General features: G+C 43.9%; 1 protein-coding gene across 2 annotated transcripts in view; it reads right to left on the bottom strand.

Moving 5' to 3' along the window:
• Positions 1-4,370: 4,370 nt before the first annotated feature.
• Positions 4,371-15,293, bottom strand: part of GABRR2 (gamma-aminobutyric acid type A receptor subunit rho2) — a 54,269-nt gene continuing 43,346 nt past the window's right edge. For both annotated transcript variants that reach the window (XM_017506804.2, XM_037730800.1), the window contains 3 exons: positions 14,749-14,901; positions 13,596-13,792; positions 4,371-6,350 (listed from right to left, as the gene is read on the bottom strand). In XM_017506804.2, coding sequence (XP_017362293.2) covers positions 6,039-6,350; positions 13,596-13,792; positions 14,749-14,901 — 662 coding nt within the window. In that variant the 3' untranslated portion in view covers positions 4,371-6,038. The remainder of the gene's footprint in view (positions 6,351-13,595; positions 13,793-14,748; positions 14,902-15,293) is intronic.

Raw genomic sequence — 15,293 nt, 5'->3', positions numbered from 1 at the left:
GCACAAACTGCTTTGGGAACACCGATGAGATAATAATAAATTCTGCCTTGGGAAGGGAATGTGAGCTATCTTGTCAGGTTGCCACAGACAGGAGGTGACACATCTGAGTTTCACTTCAAATGATGGGCAGGGGCTCCAGGGCCTTGTTACTTAAAGTCCCATCCGCAGTCCAGCAGCACAGACATCTCCTGGTGCTTGTTAGAAACACATAATCCAGAGTTCCCTCCCAAACCTACTGGATCAGAATCTGCATTTTATGAAGGTTATTCATATGCACATTAAAATTTGAGACATGTTGGGCTAAATGGACACGGTGGAGAAACGCATTCACCACCATGAACCTGGCCAATTTAAACAGCAGTGTACACAGCAAAGGTTTATTTTTCAATTTAGCTTTTAAAATAAATCCGAAACCTAATGTTATCGATGGCTGGCCCAAATGTCATTTTTTAAATGGCATCTGAAGGTCCAAGGGTCAGGGCTGAGTCTTTATCCAGTCTGCTAATGGGGAACGTTCCTGGGCTGCAGATGCGGACCGGCTCCGGATGGCTCTGGAGGCTGGGCGGGCTGGGCCATGAGACCCTCCTAGCACAGGACTTGACTCTAGATGAGAACAGCCCGGCGCACTTGCCCTCAGACACATGTAAGGCACACAGCCTTCCTTACCGGTACCATTTCCTAGTGATGGTGGGAGTGGGGAGTCAGCTGCTTCCAAACCGGTGCTAATCCCCCAGGCCCCAGTTGTCTATTCTTTTGCAATGGAATGAAAAAGACAAGACGTTTCAAATGGTGGTGGTGGCAGGGACTGTGGATTCTCCTTGAGCACTGATTAAATGAATAGTGCCTTTTAACAGAGTCGGTGCTAGAAACCCATGATGCCTCTGCCCTGGCTGCCCTGAATATGCTTGTGCGCGTCTCTCAAAGCCAACTTCCTGCCTCAAGGAGCTAACTGGATGTCCTAGTTTAACTCCAAGTTCTCACCTTCGTATAGAGATAACCATGTATATGTGTTTCAGCATCACCCAGATTTTCTGTCTGCTCTTTCTAACCACTTCTCTGTCCATATATCTAAGGGAATGAATCACCTTTTTCTTGAAAATACTATGAGAAATGGATTGTTTCATGCAAGGTCCACGTACCTAGACATGTTGAATACAGTTGTGGAAGTCCCCACAGCTTAGCAGGTATGGAGTAGGGAAAAGTCCTTCCTGCCACAGCAAGGTTGATGTGAGAACTGAATTAGGAACCACACATCTGGCATTCAGCACGGTGCTGAACAGAGAATGCCCTCTACACTTGGCCGTTTACCTAATATGGTCACTTTCATGGCTGTTCTCTTCTATTCTGTGACGACTGGATCTGATGAGCCAGTTATGTGCCACTCCCCCACTTTCCAGTGGAATCGTTTGGGGAACCAGCCGTTGAGAACACAGCCCTTATTCAGGCTGGGTATGCGACCATGTTATGTTTCAAGCCTTCAAAATAATGAGAATCTGTAATCATCTTTCCATAGCAAGTAACATAATTCTCTGAACATTTTTCCTTTTACCTTCCTAAATCACTGGTTGAGGCAACCAAGATTGGCTGTCTACCTCGGTTTGTGGCCACCGAGGCTCCTGCCTACACCTTGCCTCATCTGTTCAATCTTTACCCTTCTCATGTTTATGGTTTTTATTTGCTCCCAGCCCCACCCTCCTCCCACTGAAAAACTCCCTCCTCTCAGATTCTTCCACAATCCTCCTTCCACCGAAATATATACTTCTGAGCTCTTAATTGGATAAAGCTGGTCTGTGTGACTGGCTCTCAACTGTTTCTTCTTCTTCAGGAGTCTGGTCCATTTCATAGCTTCGTTCAGCCTATTTAGGATACGATTCCAAATCTTCATCTCCCTCTTAGTCTCACACCAACATTTACTGCTTTCATTTGACATTTCTAGTTCCTTGTCAAACAAATTCCTCATCCTCCACGCATGTCAGCTCTTTCACCTGGCTTCCGGTCTCTGTGAATATCAATGCATAGGCTGTGGCCCTCACACATTTGAACTTTGTGTGAACTTTCTCCACTATTATTAATGTTATTTTCCTTCTTCACTGATTTCTTCAAACTAAGCAGTCTTTCATTTTTCAAATCATGGCCTCCCTTCAACAGATGTTTGCAAAAAGATGGAACCAAATAAAAGTATTTTTGAAGAGTTCCAGCTTTCTCAACCTAAACACAGCACAGAGCTCTGATCATCTTCAACTTATATGGCCCAGCCCAGCCCAGTCAAATTCATTCCCCAGGTTTATTCTAAGTGGGATGAGCATAGAAAGACCCTTGACAATGGGTAATTGAGCTAGAAAGCTGTGGGCCTAAGACTGTCAAGACCACTCCCCACACCCACCCCCCTGCCCACCCACACCAGGTGGAGGAAAATTGTCTGCAGTGGGTGAGAATGAAGACAGAGTATGGTTAGAGACATGACCCTGAAGGGACATGTTGAAACCCAATTCCAGACCCTTAAGTCCCCAGAGCTTCTGTGCTTCCTTCAAATCCTCTTTCATTCTATGAGCTCTTGGCATATCCTTCCAATATATCTCCTTTTCATTTGTACCATTTTTAGCTGAATTTCTGTCACTGGCAACTAAAATGGTTAAAAAAATACACCTGTTTATGTTCTGATGGCAAATTGATTTTCCAAAAAATTATTACTTCCCTGCTCAAAGCACCTTTTTGTCCAACTTACATTTCCCATCTTACATCTTTTGTACATTCCACATGGTGTCTGTTCACTGACCCCTGAACACACCTGAGCTTTCCTTCTGCCAAGTTATCATCCCTTCCTTCCCTTTTCTAGTAGTCAAAGCTGTGTTTATTAATTGCTCAAAATTTGCCAGAAAACACTCCTCAAATTCTGTGATCTTTCCCTCCTTCGAACCACATCCATTAGAGTATAAACTTCTTAATGACTGAAGAGTATTTCCCATTCATTTCTTTACCTGTCACCACCATCCCTCACCTCAGCACAAGACCTTGAGGACAAGTGCTAAATAAATAGTGGCTTCTTGGTGTCAATGAAGTATGTCCAATCACCAGTTTTTGTATAAAACCCATTTCTTTTATTGTAACATTAATATTTTTTCACAGTTTCATATTGGCAAAATCAGAATTCATATTATAATCATTGGCATTCCAGAATTTATTAATATTTTTTCTCAGTACATACAATATGGGTGCATCTTACATTTCACAACGTCTTAGATTCAGTGAAGTAAAGTATAATTCATGCATCCCTGATAACAAATAACAATTGTGTTTGCTCCTCTGTCTTCCTGCCTTCAGGGTGAATCATCCCAGGTTCTCACTATTTCCTTAAGCTCCTGTTTTCTACTCCTACCGATGTTGTCTCCACTTTACCTCTTTACATTTTCTACTTTTCCAAGTAGTGTCAGACTATTATACCGTCATAAGGCAATGCTAAATACAATGGTGTCATTGCATCATGGCCCCGCATGATAAAACATAGTTTATGATCCTAAATATGTCTGCTATAGAATTAACTCCAGTTTAACATAGAAGCTAGCAAAAATACATCTTTATTTGTTTTACTTTGTGAATAGGCAACCACATTATAAGAACCACAATTTATGAAAACAATGCGTAGTAGTCAGAAGCGGAGTAGTGTTGGAATTAAATAAGACTTACAACCAAAGCAAAACGATGTACTTAATGACAATAACATTATCATTCTTTGAGCAGCACTGTGGCCTGGGAGAGTCTCAAGAGATAAAAGGTTTCTGAACAAGTCGACATACCCTGTACCACTCCATCACCCTTGTTTATGCACTTTTGTTCTTCATTGGTCTATGAGGCTGGGAAATCTAGTGGTCTTGGGTCCAACAACTCCATGGGTGGGAAGTTGTCCTCGTAAGCACCGGCATGGTGGGGACCTGCCTTGACCCCTACTGTTGTGAAAAAAGTTGTTCTCTCACCCCCTTTTCCCATAGCTGGGATCCTGTCAAAATGAATGACATGCCTGTAAACCCTATCCTCTGCAATGGCAAACCTTCCTGTTATCCCCATGCGTCCGCTCAGGCTGTCTCTTGGCTGGTAGCTTTCTGGTCTTTAGGTCTGCACAGCCCAATGCAGCAGCTACTGGCAACTGTGCTTACTGAACACACTCGAGTGTGGGTGGTGTAACCAAGGAACTGAGTTTTCAATTTTATTCAACTTCAACTAATCTATATCGTAATTGTTATTATTGTAGAGCTAGGGCCTCGATCTGTCGCTCGGGCGGGACTGCAGTAGCTTCATCACAGCTCACAGCAGCCTGGAACTCCTGGGCTCAGGCAATCCTCCCACCTCAGCCTCCTGAGTAGCTAGAGCCCCAGGCACACACCACCATGCCCGGCTAACATTTGCATTTTAACTAATTTAAATTTAAATAGGCATGTGGCTAGTGGCTACCACATTAAACAGCCTGGATCTAGGATGTATTCTGCCTAGAATCTTTAAAATTTCTTCTTAAAATCCTGACCTTCAAGGGGCATCTCAGGGCTGCTTTCTTCATGAGGCCCATCTCCTCAGTGGGACTATTTTTCCTTCCTCGGAATTCTCATCTCACATTGAACCATTACTGAGGCACTAAACAGTCTTAACCTTACATTATAGATATCTGTGTAGCATTTCCTCTACTAGTTCCTTCTCTGAGAGCTTTGACTATTCTTATTCTTCATTTGGACCCCACTATACTTAGTGCAGAGATATTTTAAAACGTTTATTGCCTGAATATATAATAGTAACACTGCAATTAATATTAATGATAAGGAATTGACAAGAGTTGCTGTGTAGTAAAGGACTAACCTTGCCCAAATAAAGGTTGTTTGAACCTTGGCCCCAACCCCTGGAAGGCAACCTCTATGCCCTTGGGATATCCTGCGTGACAGAGGGTCTTTGTGTACTGGGGCCTTGGACCACACCAGATAGTCTATGCCAGCAGTGTGATTTATGATGGGTGCCCTGGACCTCAAGGTACAAGCTCAACTTCTGGTGGGGCTAAAGACTAAAGTCAGTCATGTGGGCAATCAGCCATAAATCCATGGCCAACGCCAACAAAAAAAACTGTACATTTTGGTGAGCTTGGGTGAGTTTCCCTGGCTGGCAATACTCCATGCACGTCGCCAGGCATCATCATTGCTGGGCAAAATCAGTGCTGTCTGCGTAACTCCACTGGAGGAGGACAGTTGAAGGTTCTGCACCTTGTCTCTCCTGGACACTGCCTTATATGCCTAAGAGTAAAAGCAACAGCAAACAGAATGGGTCTGTGGGGAAAGGGGGGTTGAGGGAGGGGAAAGAGCAGGAGCACATCACGCCACATGTAGAATGAGCACAGCTTAGAGAAGATCCCTAAGGAAAGAGACTCTTTTTTTCATTTCCACAGTACCTGGTGCAGAGTGGGACCTCGATATTTAATAAATGGTTGAATGGATGGTTATATGAATACTCTTCTCTAATATTGCAAAATCCTGTGGGTTGCCATACTCCCATAGGCCAAATCACTTCCTGTCTGGGATCTGAGCTCTTTTTCCTTCTAGACAGGCACTTGATCCAGTTGTATGCATTTACAGGGGAGGTTTGTTCCTAATTTCCTGTCTCCTATCCAGAATGCCCCTACACTTGCCCTCTGGTTTTTTCTTTACCCTCCATAACTGAATCCTAGGCATCCTGAGGATCTAAGAATGTCTGGAAGGCATTCGAGTCCTTGTTTATAGGAGGAGAGTTCTTGTGAACTAGTTCACACACAAGAACAGAAGACGGCGGTCCCAGAGAGACATGAAGTGTGACGTGAGACACAGAATGAACAAAGAGCAACCTCACAAGGTCCAGGGTCAGGGCAGTTGGAGGGCTCCTGGGCTCCTCTGAGAGATGGGTCCTGCTCAGGGTGGTCCAGCAGCTGCTGCTCTGTCTGGTGAGGGGTGTGTGGTCAACAAGTCCATCTGTCCATGACTGGCCAGGCCCCTCCAAGTCTATGCCTTCTTCTAGGAACAGCCTTGGAGGCCCTAGGAAAACACTGACCAATAAATTAAGTTGAAAAATATGTAGGAGGCAGGGAATATCAACCTGGAGTATTTGTCAATGGCATGGGTGTTCTGGAAGATACGAAAACCCATCTGGCCCTTTAGGAGCCCCTTCTTTCTGGCAGCGTTGGCGTCACCACTCAGGCCCAGGTGGACCACTATTTTGTCTTGCCTTTCTTCTTCCGTCAGGATATGGCTTCTGGGGTACCCAGCCAGGCTGTTGGCCTCAGACTCACTGTAGCTTCCATCCAGCATCATGGTTTTTGAATGAAGCATTCCACACATGCATGGGAACTATGGGCAGCAAGCACAAAGAACATCATTAAACCTTGTGAGGTGGGCAGAGCAAGGGGCCTGGTCCAAGAGAAAAGCCACATTGCTACTCAGAGCCACAGAAAGACAAAACTACAAGATCTCCAGAGGTTACTTAGTCCAGCGATATTCTACCCTGGCTGCATATTAGAATCATCTGTGCAGCTCTTTAAACTGGCCATGCCCAGGCTGCACATTAGAGCAATTAATTTAAAATTCCCAGATTATTCTACTGTGTAGCCAGAATTGAGAACCACTGATCTAGTCCAAATGCCCTCAATTGCAGGGGCAAAAACTAGGTCCCAGAAAACTATGTTCTGAGACCACACAGCTGGTGTCAGAGCAGGACTTTAAGTCCATATAGTCTGATTCCAGCTGCAGGACTCCACCTCTCTGTGCATGAATCAAAAGATGATTAGGAGCCAGGCACAGTGGCTTATGCCTACAATCTCATCACTTTGAGAGGTCAAGGCAGGAGGATCACATGAGGCCAGGATTTCAAGACCAGCCTGGAAAACATAGTGAGACTCCTTCTCTACTAAAAAAATAATAATAATAATAATTGGCCAGGCATGGTGGCATGCACCTGTAGTCCTAGCTACTCAGGAGGCTGAGGCAGGAGGATCACTTGAGCTCAAGAGTTTGAGGCTGCAGTGAGCAGTGATCACAGCACTGCATTCCAGGCTGAGTGACAGAGCAAAACCCTGTCTCTTTTTTAAAAAAAGAAAAAGATGATGAGGTAGAAGAGTGTCCTTACCTTAAAAAGTCACATTTAAGAAGTTAAGGGTCGTGGTATTTGCAATATATTTTTAGACAGTTCAATTGCACCAACAGACACATGTTTATATGGAGAAAACGTGTTAGGCATTCATTTTCTGAATGTATAGCTGTTCAGAAAATGAATGCCTAACACATTTTCTCCATATAAACATGTATCTGTTGGTGCAGTTTTTGCCATACAAAAATGGCAAAATGTTAGCAATGTTGGATCTAGGTGCTGGGTACCTGAATGCACATTATCCTATTCTTTTAATAGTTCTGCAAGTATGGAAATATTTACAAGACATTCTAAGTGGGAAGGAAGGAAATGGTTTCGCTTGACCTCTCCCTATAGTTGTCAGTGGAGAGCGGGCTTCCACTGGTGCCTGGAAGCTTGGTGTTGACAGAGGAGGCCCACCTGACACAGCCAACTGGTGCTGATTTTAATCTGTTTCTGACCTGGCTCTCAGCCCTTCAGTGCCTCTATTTTCCCATCTGGGAAAGCAAAACAGTGAAGTTTCAGAACCTGCCTCTTATTGTTATGGATCCTGAAACTCTCAGATGAATATCATTAAGCTTTAGAATGCAAAAATAGATGAATGGTTTTATGCACAATTATAATGGCTTGAAGTATTCTTATCCTTGAAGAAATTGTTTGTGGTTTAGGGGGCTTTTTTTTTTTCATCAGGCATGATTGTTTCATTATTATTTTTTGTATCTTGTTCCAACAGTAACTTTTTTTTTTTTTTTTTTTTTTTGAGATGGAAGTCTCACTCTATCTCCCAGGCTGGAGTACAGTGTGGCACAATCTCAGCTCACTGCAATCTCCTCCTCCTGCGTTCGAGTGATTGTCTTGCCTCAGCCTCCTGGGTAGCTGGGATTACAGGCATGCAGCACGCTACCCAGCTAATTTTTTGTATCTTTAGTAGAGACGGGGTTTCACCATGTTGGCCAGGCCAGTCTCAAACTCCTGACCTCAAGTGATCTACCTGCCTCTGCCTCCCAAAGTGCTGGAATTACAGGCGTGAGCCACCACGCCTGGCCAACGATTCTTGAATAATTAACATAGACTCATAGATATAAGGGAGTTAGGGATAAAAGGTCAGTAAGACGTTCTCTCTCTCTCTCTCTGTCTGTTTTTTAGATAGGGCCCTGCTTTATTATTGCCCAGGCTAGAGTGCAGTGGCACCATCTCGGCTCACTGCAGCCTCCACCTCCTGGGCTCAAGGGATCCTCCCACCTTGACCTCCCCAGTAGCTGGGACTACAGGCACATGCCACCACACCTAGCTCATTTTTGTGTTTTTTGTACAGATGGGATTTCACCAAGTTGCTCAGGTTGGTTGTGAACTCCTGGGTTCAAGGGATCCATCTGCCTTGGCCTCCCAAAGTGCTGGGATTACAGGCATGTACCACCATCCCCAGCCCTATTCAACTCTTTGCATTTAGATATAATCACACCCAAACTGATAAAATTGTGTGATATTATAATGAAGAGTTATTTATTTATTTATTTAAGGAACAGGTCTTTACTTCTTCTCCTTGCTCTAAACTGAATATTTTTCTGCTAAAATGAAAACAGACTTTTCTCCTAAGATTTTGAGTTCAAATCAGGAAATGCCACACAGATCAGCTTGTTTTTAAGAAAGAGGAAGTAGCTCCTGGCATGTCAGGCAAGGTCTGGCTAATCAGCCAAAGCACTGGAGCAGCTGAGGGGAGGCAGGCCCTGGGCTCCCACGTGCTCCCGTGTGGTCATGCCTGCACTTGTCTGCCATTCAAACCAGGGGTGGACCTATCGAGTTCCAGGCAGCTTTTCCCTTTACAGAGTGGAAGTCACACTTCAGTGAGCATCGGAATCACCTGGGAGCTTGCTTAAAATGTCGATTTCAGGGTGCCATCCTCAGATTCTGAATCAGTAGACCTAGGGTGTGGCCGGGGAATCTATTTTTAATAGACTTAGGAGGTGATTCCAGGGCAGGTACTCCGTGGCTTCCCCTTAGGAACCTCAGCTCTATTGGGAACCATTTCAATGACTGTAAATATTGGTTTCTCTGTGAGGCAGCAGGAGAGAGAGTGTGTGTCTTCTCACCACTGTTTGCACTCCAGCAACTATGCTTCTTGGCCTTATATCCTACATTTGACAACAGCAGAGTACAAGCTCTCACCTCCCAATGTCTGTTACCACACAGACGGACGGGGAGACTTAGGGGCCCCAAGGCTCTTTCCATAGATGACTTCCTTGCCTCTTTAAATAAGGTCATACAATTGCTGGCAAAGATCAGGACCTGCTATGGAAACAGGCAAGTTGTGCTGGTGAACGTTAGTGAGCCCCCTATTTGTCAGATGAAGGCTTTGCTATTTTTTCAACTGCTCTATTCAGGAAAGTCTAATGATTTGTAAATCAAAAGTGTTTAAATATAGTCCAAAGGCCTGTGACAATGATCAGTGTACCTACATTAGGTAATGAAAGTTTAAACAAGTAAATTTTCTGAAGTAAAAAAGAGCTTTAAAATAAGCAATCTAGTATAATATATTTGGAGATGTAAACTAAACATAAAATTCTAACCTCCTAAACTGACTGAATGGACCTCTTGGTCAAGAGGACCCCAGAGAAACCTTAAAAACTGAGCTCCCAGTCATGATGGGACAAGATGTCAAACACACCTTGTTTTCCTTTTTCCTTTTGGGGTCTAGACACAACTGACCAGCATTAATGCTGAAATACAGATCATAAGACAGAGCAGATTTTTTTTTTTTTTTTACCTTTTCTAGATTTTCTTTTTTTTTTAATATTTTTTGTATTATACTTTAAGTTCTGGGATACACATGTGCAGAATGTGCAGGTTTGCTACATAGGTATACATGTGCTATGGTGGTTTGCTGCACCCATCAATCCATCATCTACATTAGGTATTTCTCCTAATGCTATCCTTTCCCTAGCTCCCCACCCCCAACAAGCCCCAGTGTGTGATGTTCCCCTCCCTGTGTCCATATGTTCTCATTGTTCAACTCCTGCTTACGAGTGAGAACATGCGGTTTTTGGTTTTCTGTTATTGTGTTAGTTTGTTGAGAATGATGGTTTCCAGCTTCATCTATGTCCCTGATAATTTATGGCCATAAGATACCAAATTACAAGCATTACCTAAGGCCATTAGAGGCCTGAGTTAAGTCACATACCCCTGCACTTAAAGAAGACACTGTGTTCTCACTGCTACAAGGTTTTTCTTTTTCTCTAGCAGCTAAACAAGCACTGGCCTCGAGATAAGCAATGTTAAAAAAATTTGGGGCCGATGCAGTGGCTCACACCTGTAATCCCAACATTTTGGGAGGCCAAGGTAGGCAGATGGCTTTGACTTCAGAAGTTTGAGACCAGTCTTGGCAACATGGCAAAATCCAATCTCTTCTAAAAATACAAAAACTAGCCTTGGCGTGGTGGTGCATGCCTGTGGTCCCAGCTACTCAGGAGGCTGAGGAGGGAGGACAGCTTGAGCCTGGGAGATGGAGGCTGCAGTTAGCTGAGATCACACCACTGCACTCCAGCCTGGGTGACAGGGCCAGAGCCTGTATTAAAAAAAAAAAAAAAAAAATTTGCAGCTCTCCAACCATCCGACACTGACTGACAAACCCCCCGGCCCCTGTTCCACCAGACATAACTATAGTTTTGATTGGACAAGAGAGTGATTTTAGGAACCTTTGCTTGATAAGACCATCAACCATGGACCAGTCCTGGTCAGTTTACAGAGGCTGTTCACTTGAGTGCCTTTGTGTCTCTTTTGCATATAGGGTCTAATTGTAATACATTGAAATGTTAAGTCTCCACCCCAAGGTGAACATGGGTTGTATGTTACATGTACATTTGTTCAATAGGCATGTGTCAGGATTAAGATCATAAATATTCACAAATCTGTTGAAATATTTATGAAATATTCATAATCTATTGAATATGTATGTTTAGCCATATTCAGCATAAAGTTCCTACTCCAACACCTCCTCCTTCAAAGTACCTGTTTCCAGGTCTCTACCGGAGGCGGCACTTCCCAGCCTGCAGGAGGGCTACCTTGCAGACTGTAATCCTTTATAAGAAAGTCTCCTTTTTTAAATTGATAAATTTCTGATTTTTTTTTAAGTTAACAGAGACTTTGTGGAAATACTTGACAGGTATAATGCAGGTGTTGAAAGACAATTTTCAAAAAGGCAACATATTCTCTTTTCTTAAAATGTAAATGTCCCATTGACTAAAATGGCATTACATGGCAAAATAAATTATTTTAACTTTAAAAGCTCCTTTATGCTAAAAGGCTAATGGCCGCCCAGTTGTGCATCAATGTGAGATTTTCATGTCCATTTATCTCCACAGCTTTTAGATGAACACCCACTTTGATTAGTGCAGTGATTGGCAATGATTAGGTAGCGAGTCAGCATTATTTATTTACTATTAGGTTGGTACAAAAGTAATTACAGTTTATGCCATTACTTTTGCACTGACCTAACACTAAAATGAATAAGAGTCTGACTATGGGGCGTCGTGGCTCACACCTGTAATCCCAGCACTTTGGGAGGCCAAGGAGGGTGGATCACTTGAGGTCAGAAGTTCTAAACCAGCCTGTCCAACATAGTGAAACCTTGTCTCTACTAAAAATACAAAATTAGCCGGGCACGGTGGTGCATGCCTGTAATCCCAGCTACTTGGGAGGCTGAGGCAGGAGAATCACTTGAACCTGGGAGGCGGTGGTTGTAGTGAGCCAAGATTGTGCCACTGCACTCCAGCCTGGGCAACAAAAGCAAAACTCCATAAAAAAAAAAAAAAAAAAAAAAAAAGAATCTGACTATGAATGAAAAAGACTGCCTCGCTGTGCCAAAGGCTCGTGAGTATGGCTTTGTAAAATCTCCCAGTTGCATTCTATCTCATAGTATACAGTGGACCCTTGAACAACACAGGTTTGAACTATACAGATCCACTTATACTTAGATTTTCTGCCACCCTGAAGACAGTGAGACCAAAGGCTCTTTTTCGTCCCTCTCCTCAGCCTACTGAGAGTGAAGATGGTGAGGATGAAGTCCTTTATGACCATCCACTTCCACTTCATGAATTGTAAAGATATTTTCTCTTCCTTATGATTTTCTTAACATTTTCTCTCTAGCTTACTTTATTGTAAGAACACATTTTATAATACATATAACATATAAAATATGTGTTAATCGACTGTTTACCTTATCAATAAGGCTTCCAGTCAATATGAGGCCATTAGTAGTTAAGCTCTGGAGGAATCAAAAGTTATACTTGGATTTTCTACTGCACAAGGGGTCAGCACCCCAACCCCTGCCTTGTTCAAGGATCAACTGTAATATAATATAGTACAGTACCGCATAGATGGCATAGTATTTCTTTTTTCATTATTATTTTTTTGAGACAGAGTCTTGCTCTGTTGCCCAGGCTGGGTGCATTGGTGTGATCTTGGTTCACTGCAACCTCCACCTCCCAGGTTCAAATGATTCTCCTGCCTCAGCTTACCAAGTAGTGGGGATTACATGTGTGTGCCACCATGCTCAGCTAATTTTTGTATTTTTAGTAGAGACGGGGTTTCACCATGTTGGCCAGGCTGGTGTTGAACTCTTGACCTCAGGTGATCTGCCCACCTTAGCCTCCCAAAGTGCTGGAATTACAGGCGTGAGCCACCATGCCCAGCCGATAGTATATTACTTCCAATTTTCTGCTACATCCACACATAAAAGTTTTTTTTCTTTTTTTTTTTAAATTGCATTTTAGGTTTTGGGGTACACGTAAGGAACATGTAAGATGGTTGCATAGGTACATACATGGCAGTGTGGTTTGTTGCCTTCCTCCCCATCACCTATATCTGGCATTTCTCCCCATGTTATCCCTCCCCAGCTCCCCACCCCCTGCTGTCTCTCCCCTATTTCCCCCAAAAAGTATTTTTTTAAAGAAAAATATATAAAATATTTAGCTTTAGTCCTTACTGTGGCTGAATTTTCACTGAGCACTGATAAATAAAGGCATTTTTTGTTCTAGAACTCTCCCTTCTCTGGTCATAAGACAGGGAGACATTGTCCCTAGACACGTTCAGTAATAATAGGGAGAGTTTGTTTGCCTAGATCCTCATGTATGTGTAAGATCGAAACAACTTTCACATACATTATCTCATGTGACTCTTACGGTAGAGGTGAGCATTCTGCAATCTCTTTTAGAGGTGAGGAAACTGAGGCTCAGCATAGGTGGCAAAGTTGAGTCTAAGACCCAAGCCTTCCTGCTCCTAGTCTTTGTCCAAAGGCCTTCTGCTTTCTGGAATCCTTCGGGTTAGAAGCCAGAACCTATTCTAAAACAAGATCCGCCTCCTTTTGCACAAACATCTTTTTCTGCATGCCCCCCCTGCGTCTGCGCCGCGCCCAGCCGACCTTCATTTTCACCGAGTGGCACGGACTTAGGCAAGGGCCGAAGGAGCCCTCTCACCTTCTCCCGCAGCCTCCGTTCCTTCCGCTCCTGCACGGTGGTCAGGTAGTTGACGGCCGCGTACTCCAGCACCGAGAGGAACACGAACACAAAGCTGACCCAGAGGTAGATGTCCACGGCCTTGACGTAGGAGACGCGCGGCATGGAGGCGTTCACGCCCGTGATGATAGTGGTCATGGTCAGCACCGTCGTGATACCTGCAACAGCCGGCGTTCGTTGGGCGGCTGAACGGCCCCCGCGTCTCACTAAGCCCCGATTTCACACTCTGTCTGTTACACCACATGAGAAATTCCCAGATGTGTTTCCGCCTCGGAGAGCGGCGACGATCTGCCCCTTCAGCCGCCAGGCCTCCTCTCCCCGGAGCCAGCTCGCTGCTTGTCTCCTTTTACTTCAAGCACCTTAAAGACTGTGTTTCTGTGATGTGGCTGACAAGGAGAGGACCTGTTCTCATGTGGAATTAAAGACAGCGACTAAGGGGTACCTCTGAAGGAATTCTCCCAAACTTCAAGGAATAGACACATTCTCCCTCATCTAAGCCAGGCTTACTAAGTCCTTAAAGGCTGTGGAAATTCCCAGAGGCCTGTCGTGCGGGATTCTTCTTCACTCTGTCTTGCTGCTTAAACCATCATATTTCTCAAAGCCTAACCTGATCTTGTCTAAGTTTACAATGACATGTTGTAAACTTTTACTATGGAATTCAGGGTCTGTGAAAGTCTACACCACAGCTCCAGGGAACATGGCCCTCCTTTTCCCAGAAATCTCATATTCTGGGCCTGCCTCCAAGCCCTCAGTCTGTCTAAAAGGCCAGCAAATGAAGTTTTTGTAATTACAGAAGGAATTGTTGGCATTTGCAGAATCACCTTATTTATCTAAGTATGGAGCTCTGATACTGACGCTTGTTGAAGTCTAACCCCGAATCTTTCTCAAGTGATGTAATCACAGTTGACGTTGTTTTAGGTCCCTTTGGCTCTCATAATGTAGGGGAAACTGAGACCAGCATCTAGATGGTGAAGGCAAGAAACAGGAGAAGTTGCTCCTTCTGACTCTGACAGCTCATCAGTTAAGAACTTGAAATAATAATTTTTACTTTTTAAAAATATAGTGATAAGTTGAAAAAATAACCACCCTACCACACCTTATGAAATGCTTTTACCCAGTGAAACTCTGGCAGGCACAGCTCTGCGGTCGATCCAGAAGGACACCCAGGACAGCATGACCATCAGTGTGGCGGGGAAATAAGTTTGGAGCAAGAAGAAGAAGATGTGACGACGCAACGTGAAATTAATGTACAGACGGTTGTACCAGCCTGGGGGACACAGGAAGAAGCCAGTGAGGTTCCATCTAAGAAGTAAAAGCAAACTCTGTCCCTGGGAGCCCATCTTTCACTGGCATGGCTCTCGTCAGCAACATAAAGTTGAAATTAATGACTGGCTTAATATAATACCTTTCTTTTCCAAAATATAAGCCCTTTCTCCTATACCTAATTATCTTGCCAATTCTAGCACATTTACGATCTCAGTAGGTATTACCTAACTTTTCTTCACAGCATTTTGGGGAAGGGCAGAACTAAACAGAAGGGAAGTTTTAGTTGTTTGGGTTTTTGGTTGGTTGTTTTTGAGACAGGGTCTCACGCTGTAGCCCAGGCTGGAGTGCAGTGGCACGCTCACAGCTCACTACAGCCTCAACCTCCTGGGCTCA

Source organism: Cebus imitator, unplaced genomic scaffold (genome assembly GCF_001604975.1).
Source record: "Cebus imitator isolate Cc_AM_T3 unplaced genomic scaffold, Cebus_imitator-1.0 Scaffold359, whole genome shotgun sequence".
Taxonomy (NCBI): Eukaryota; Metazoa; Chordata; class Mammalia; order Primates; family Cebidae; genus Cebus; species Cebus imitator.
Note: the sequence above shows the minus strand (reverse complement) of the source record. Positions and strands in the feature narration are given on the sequence as shown.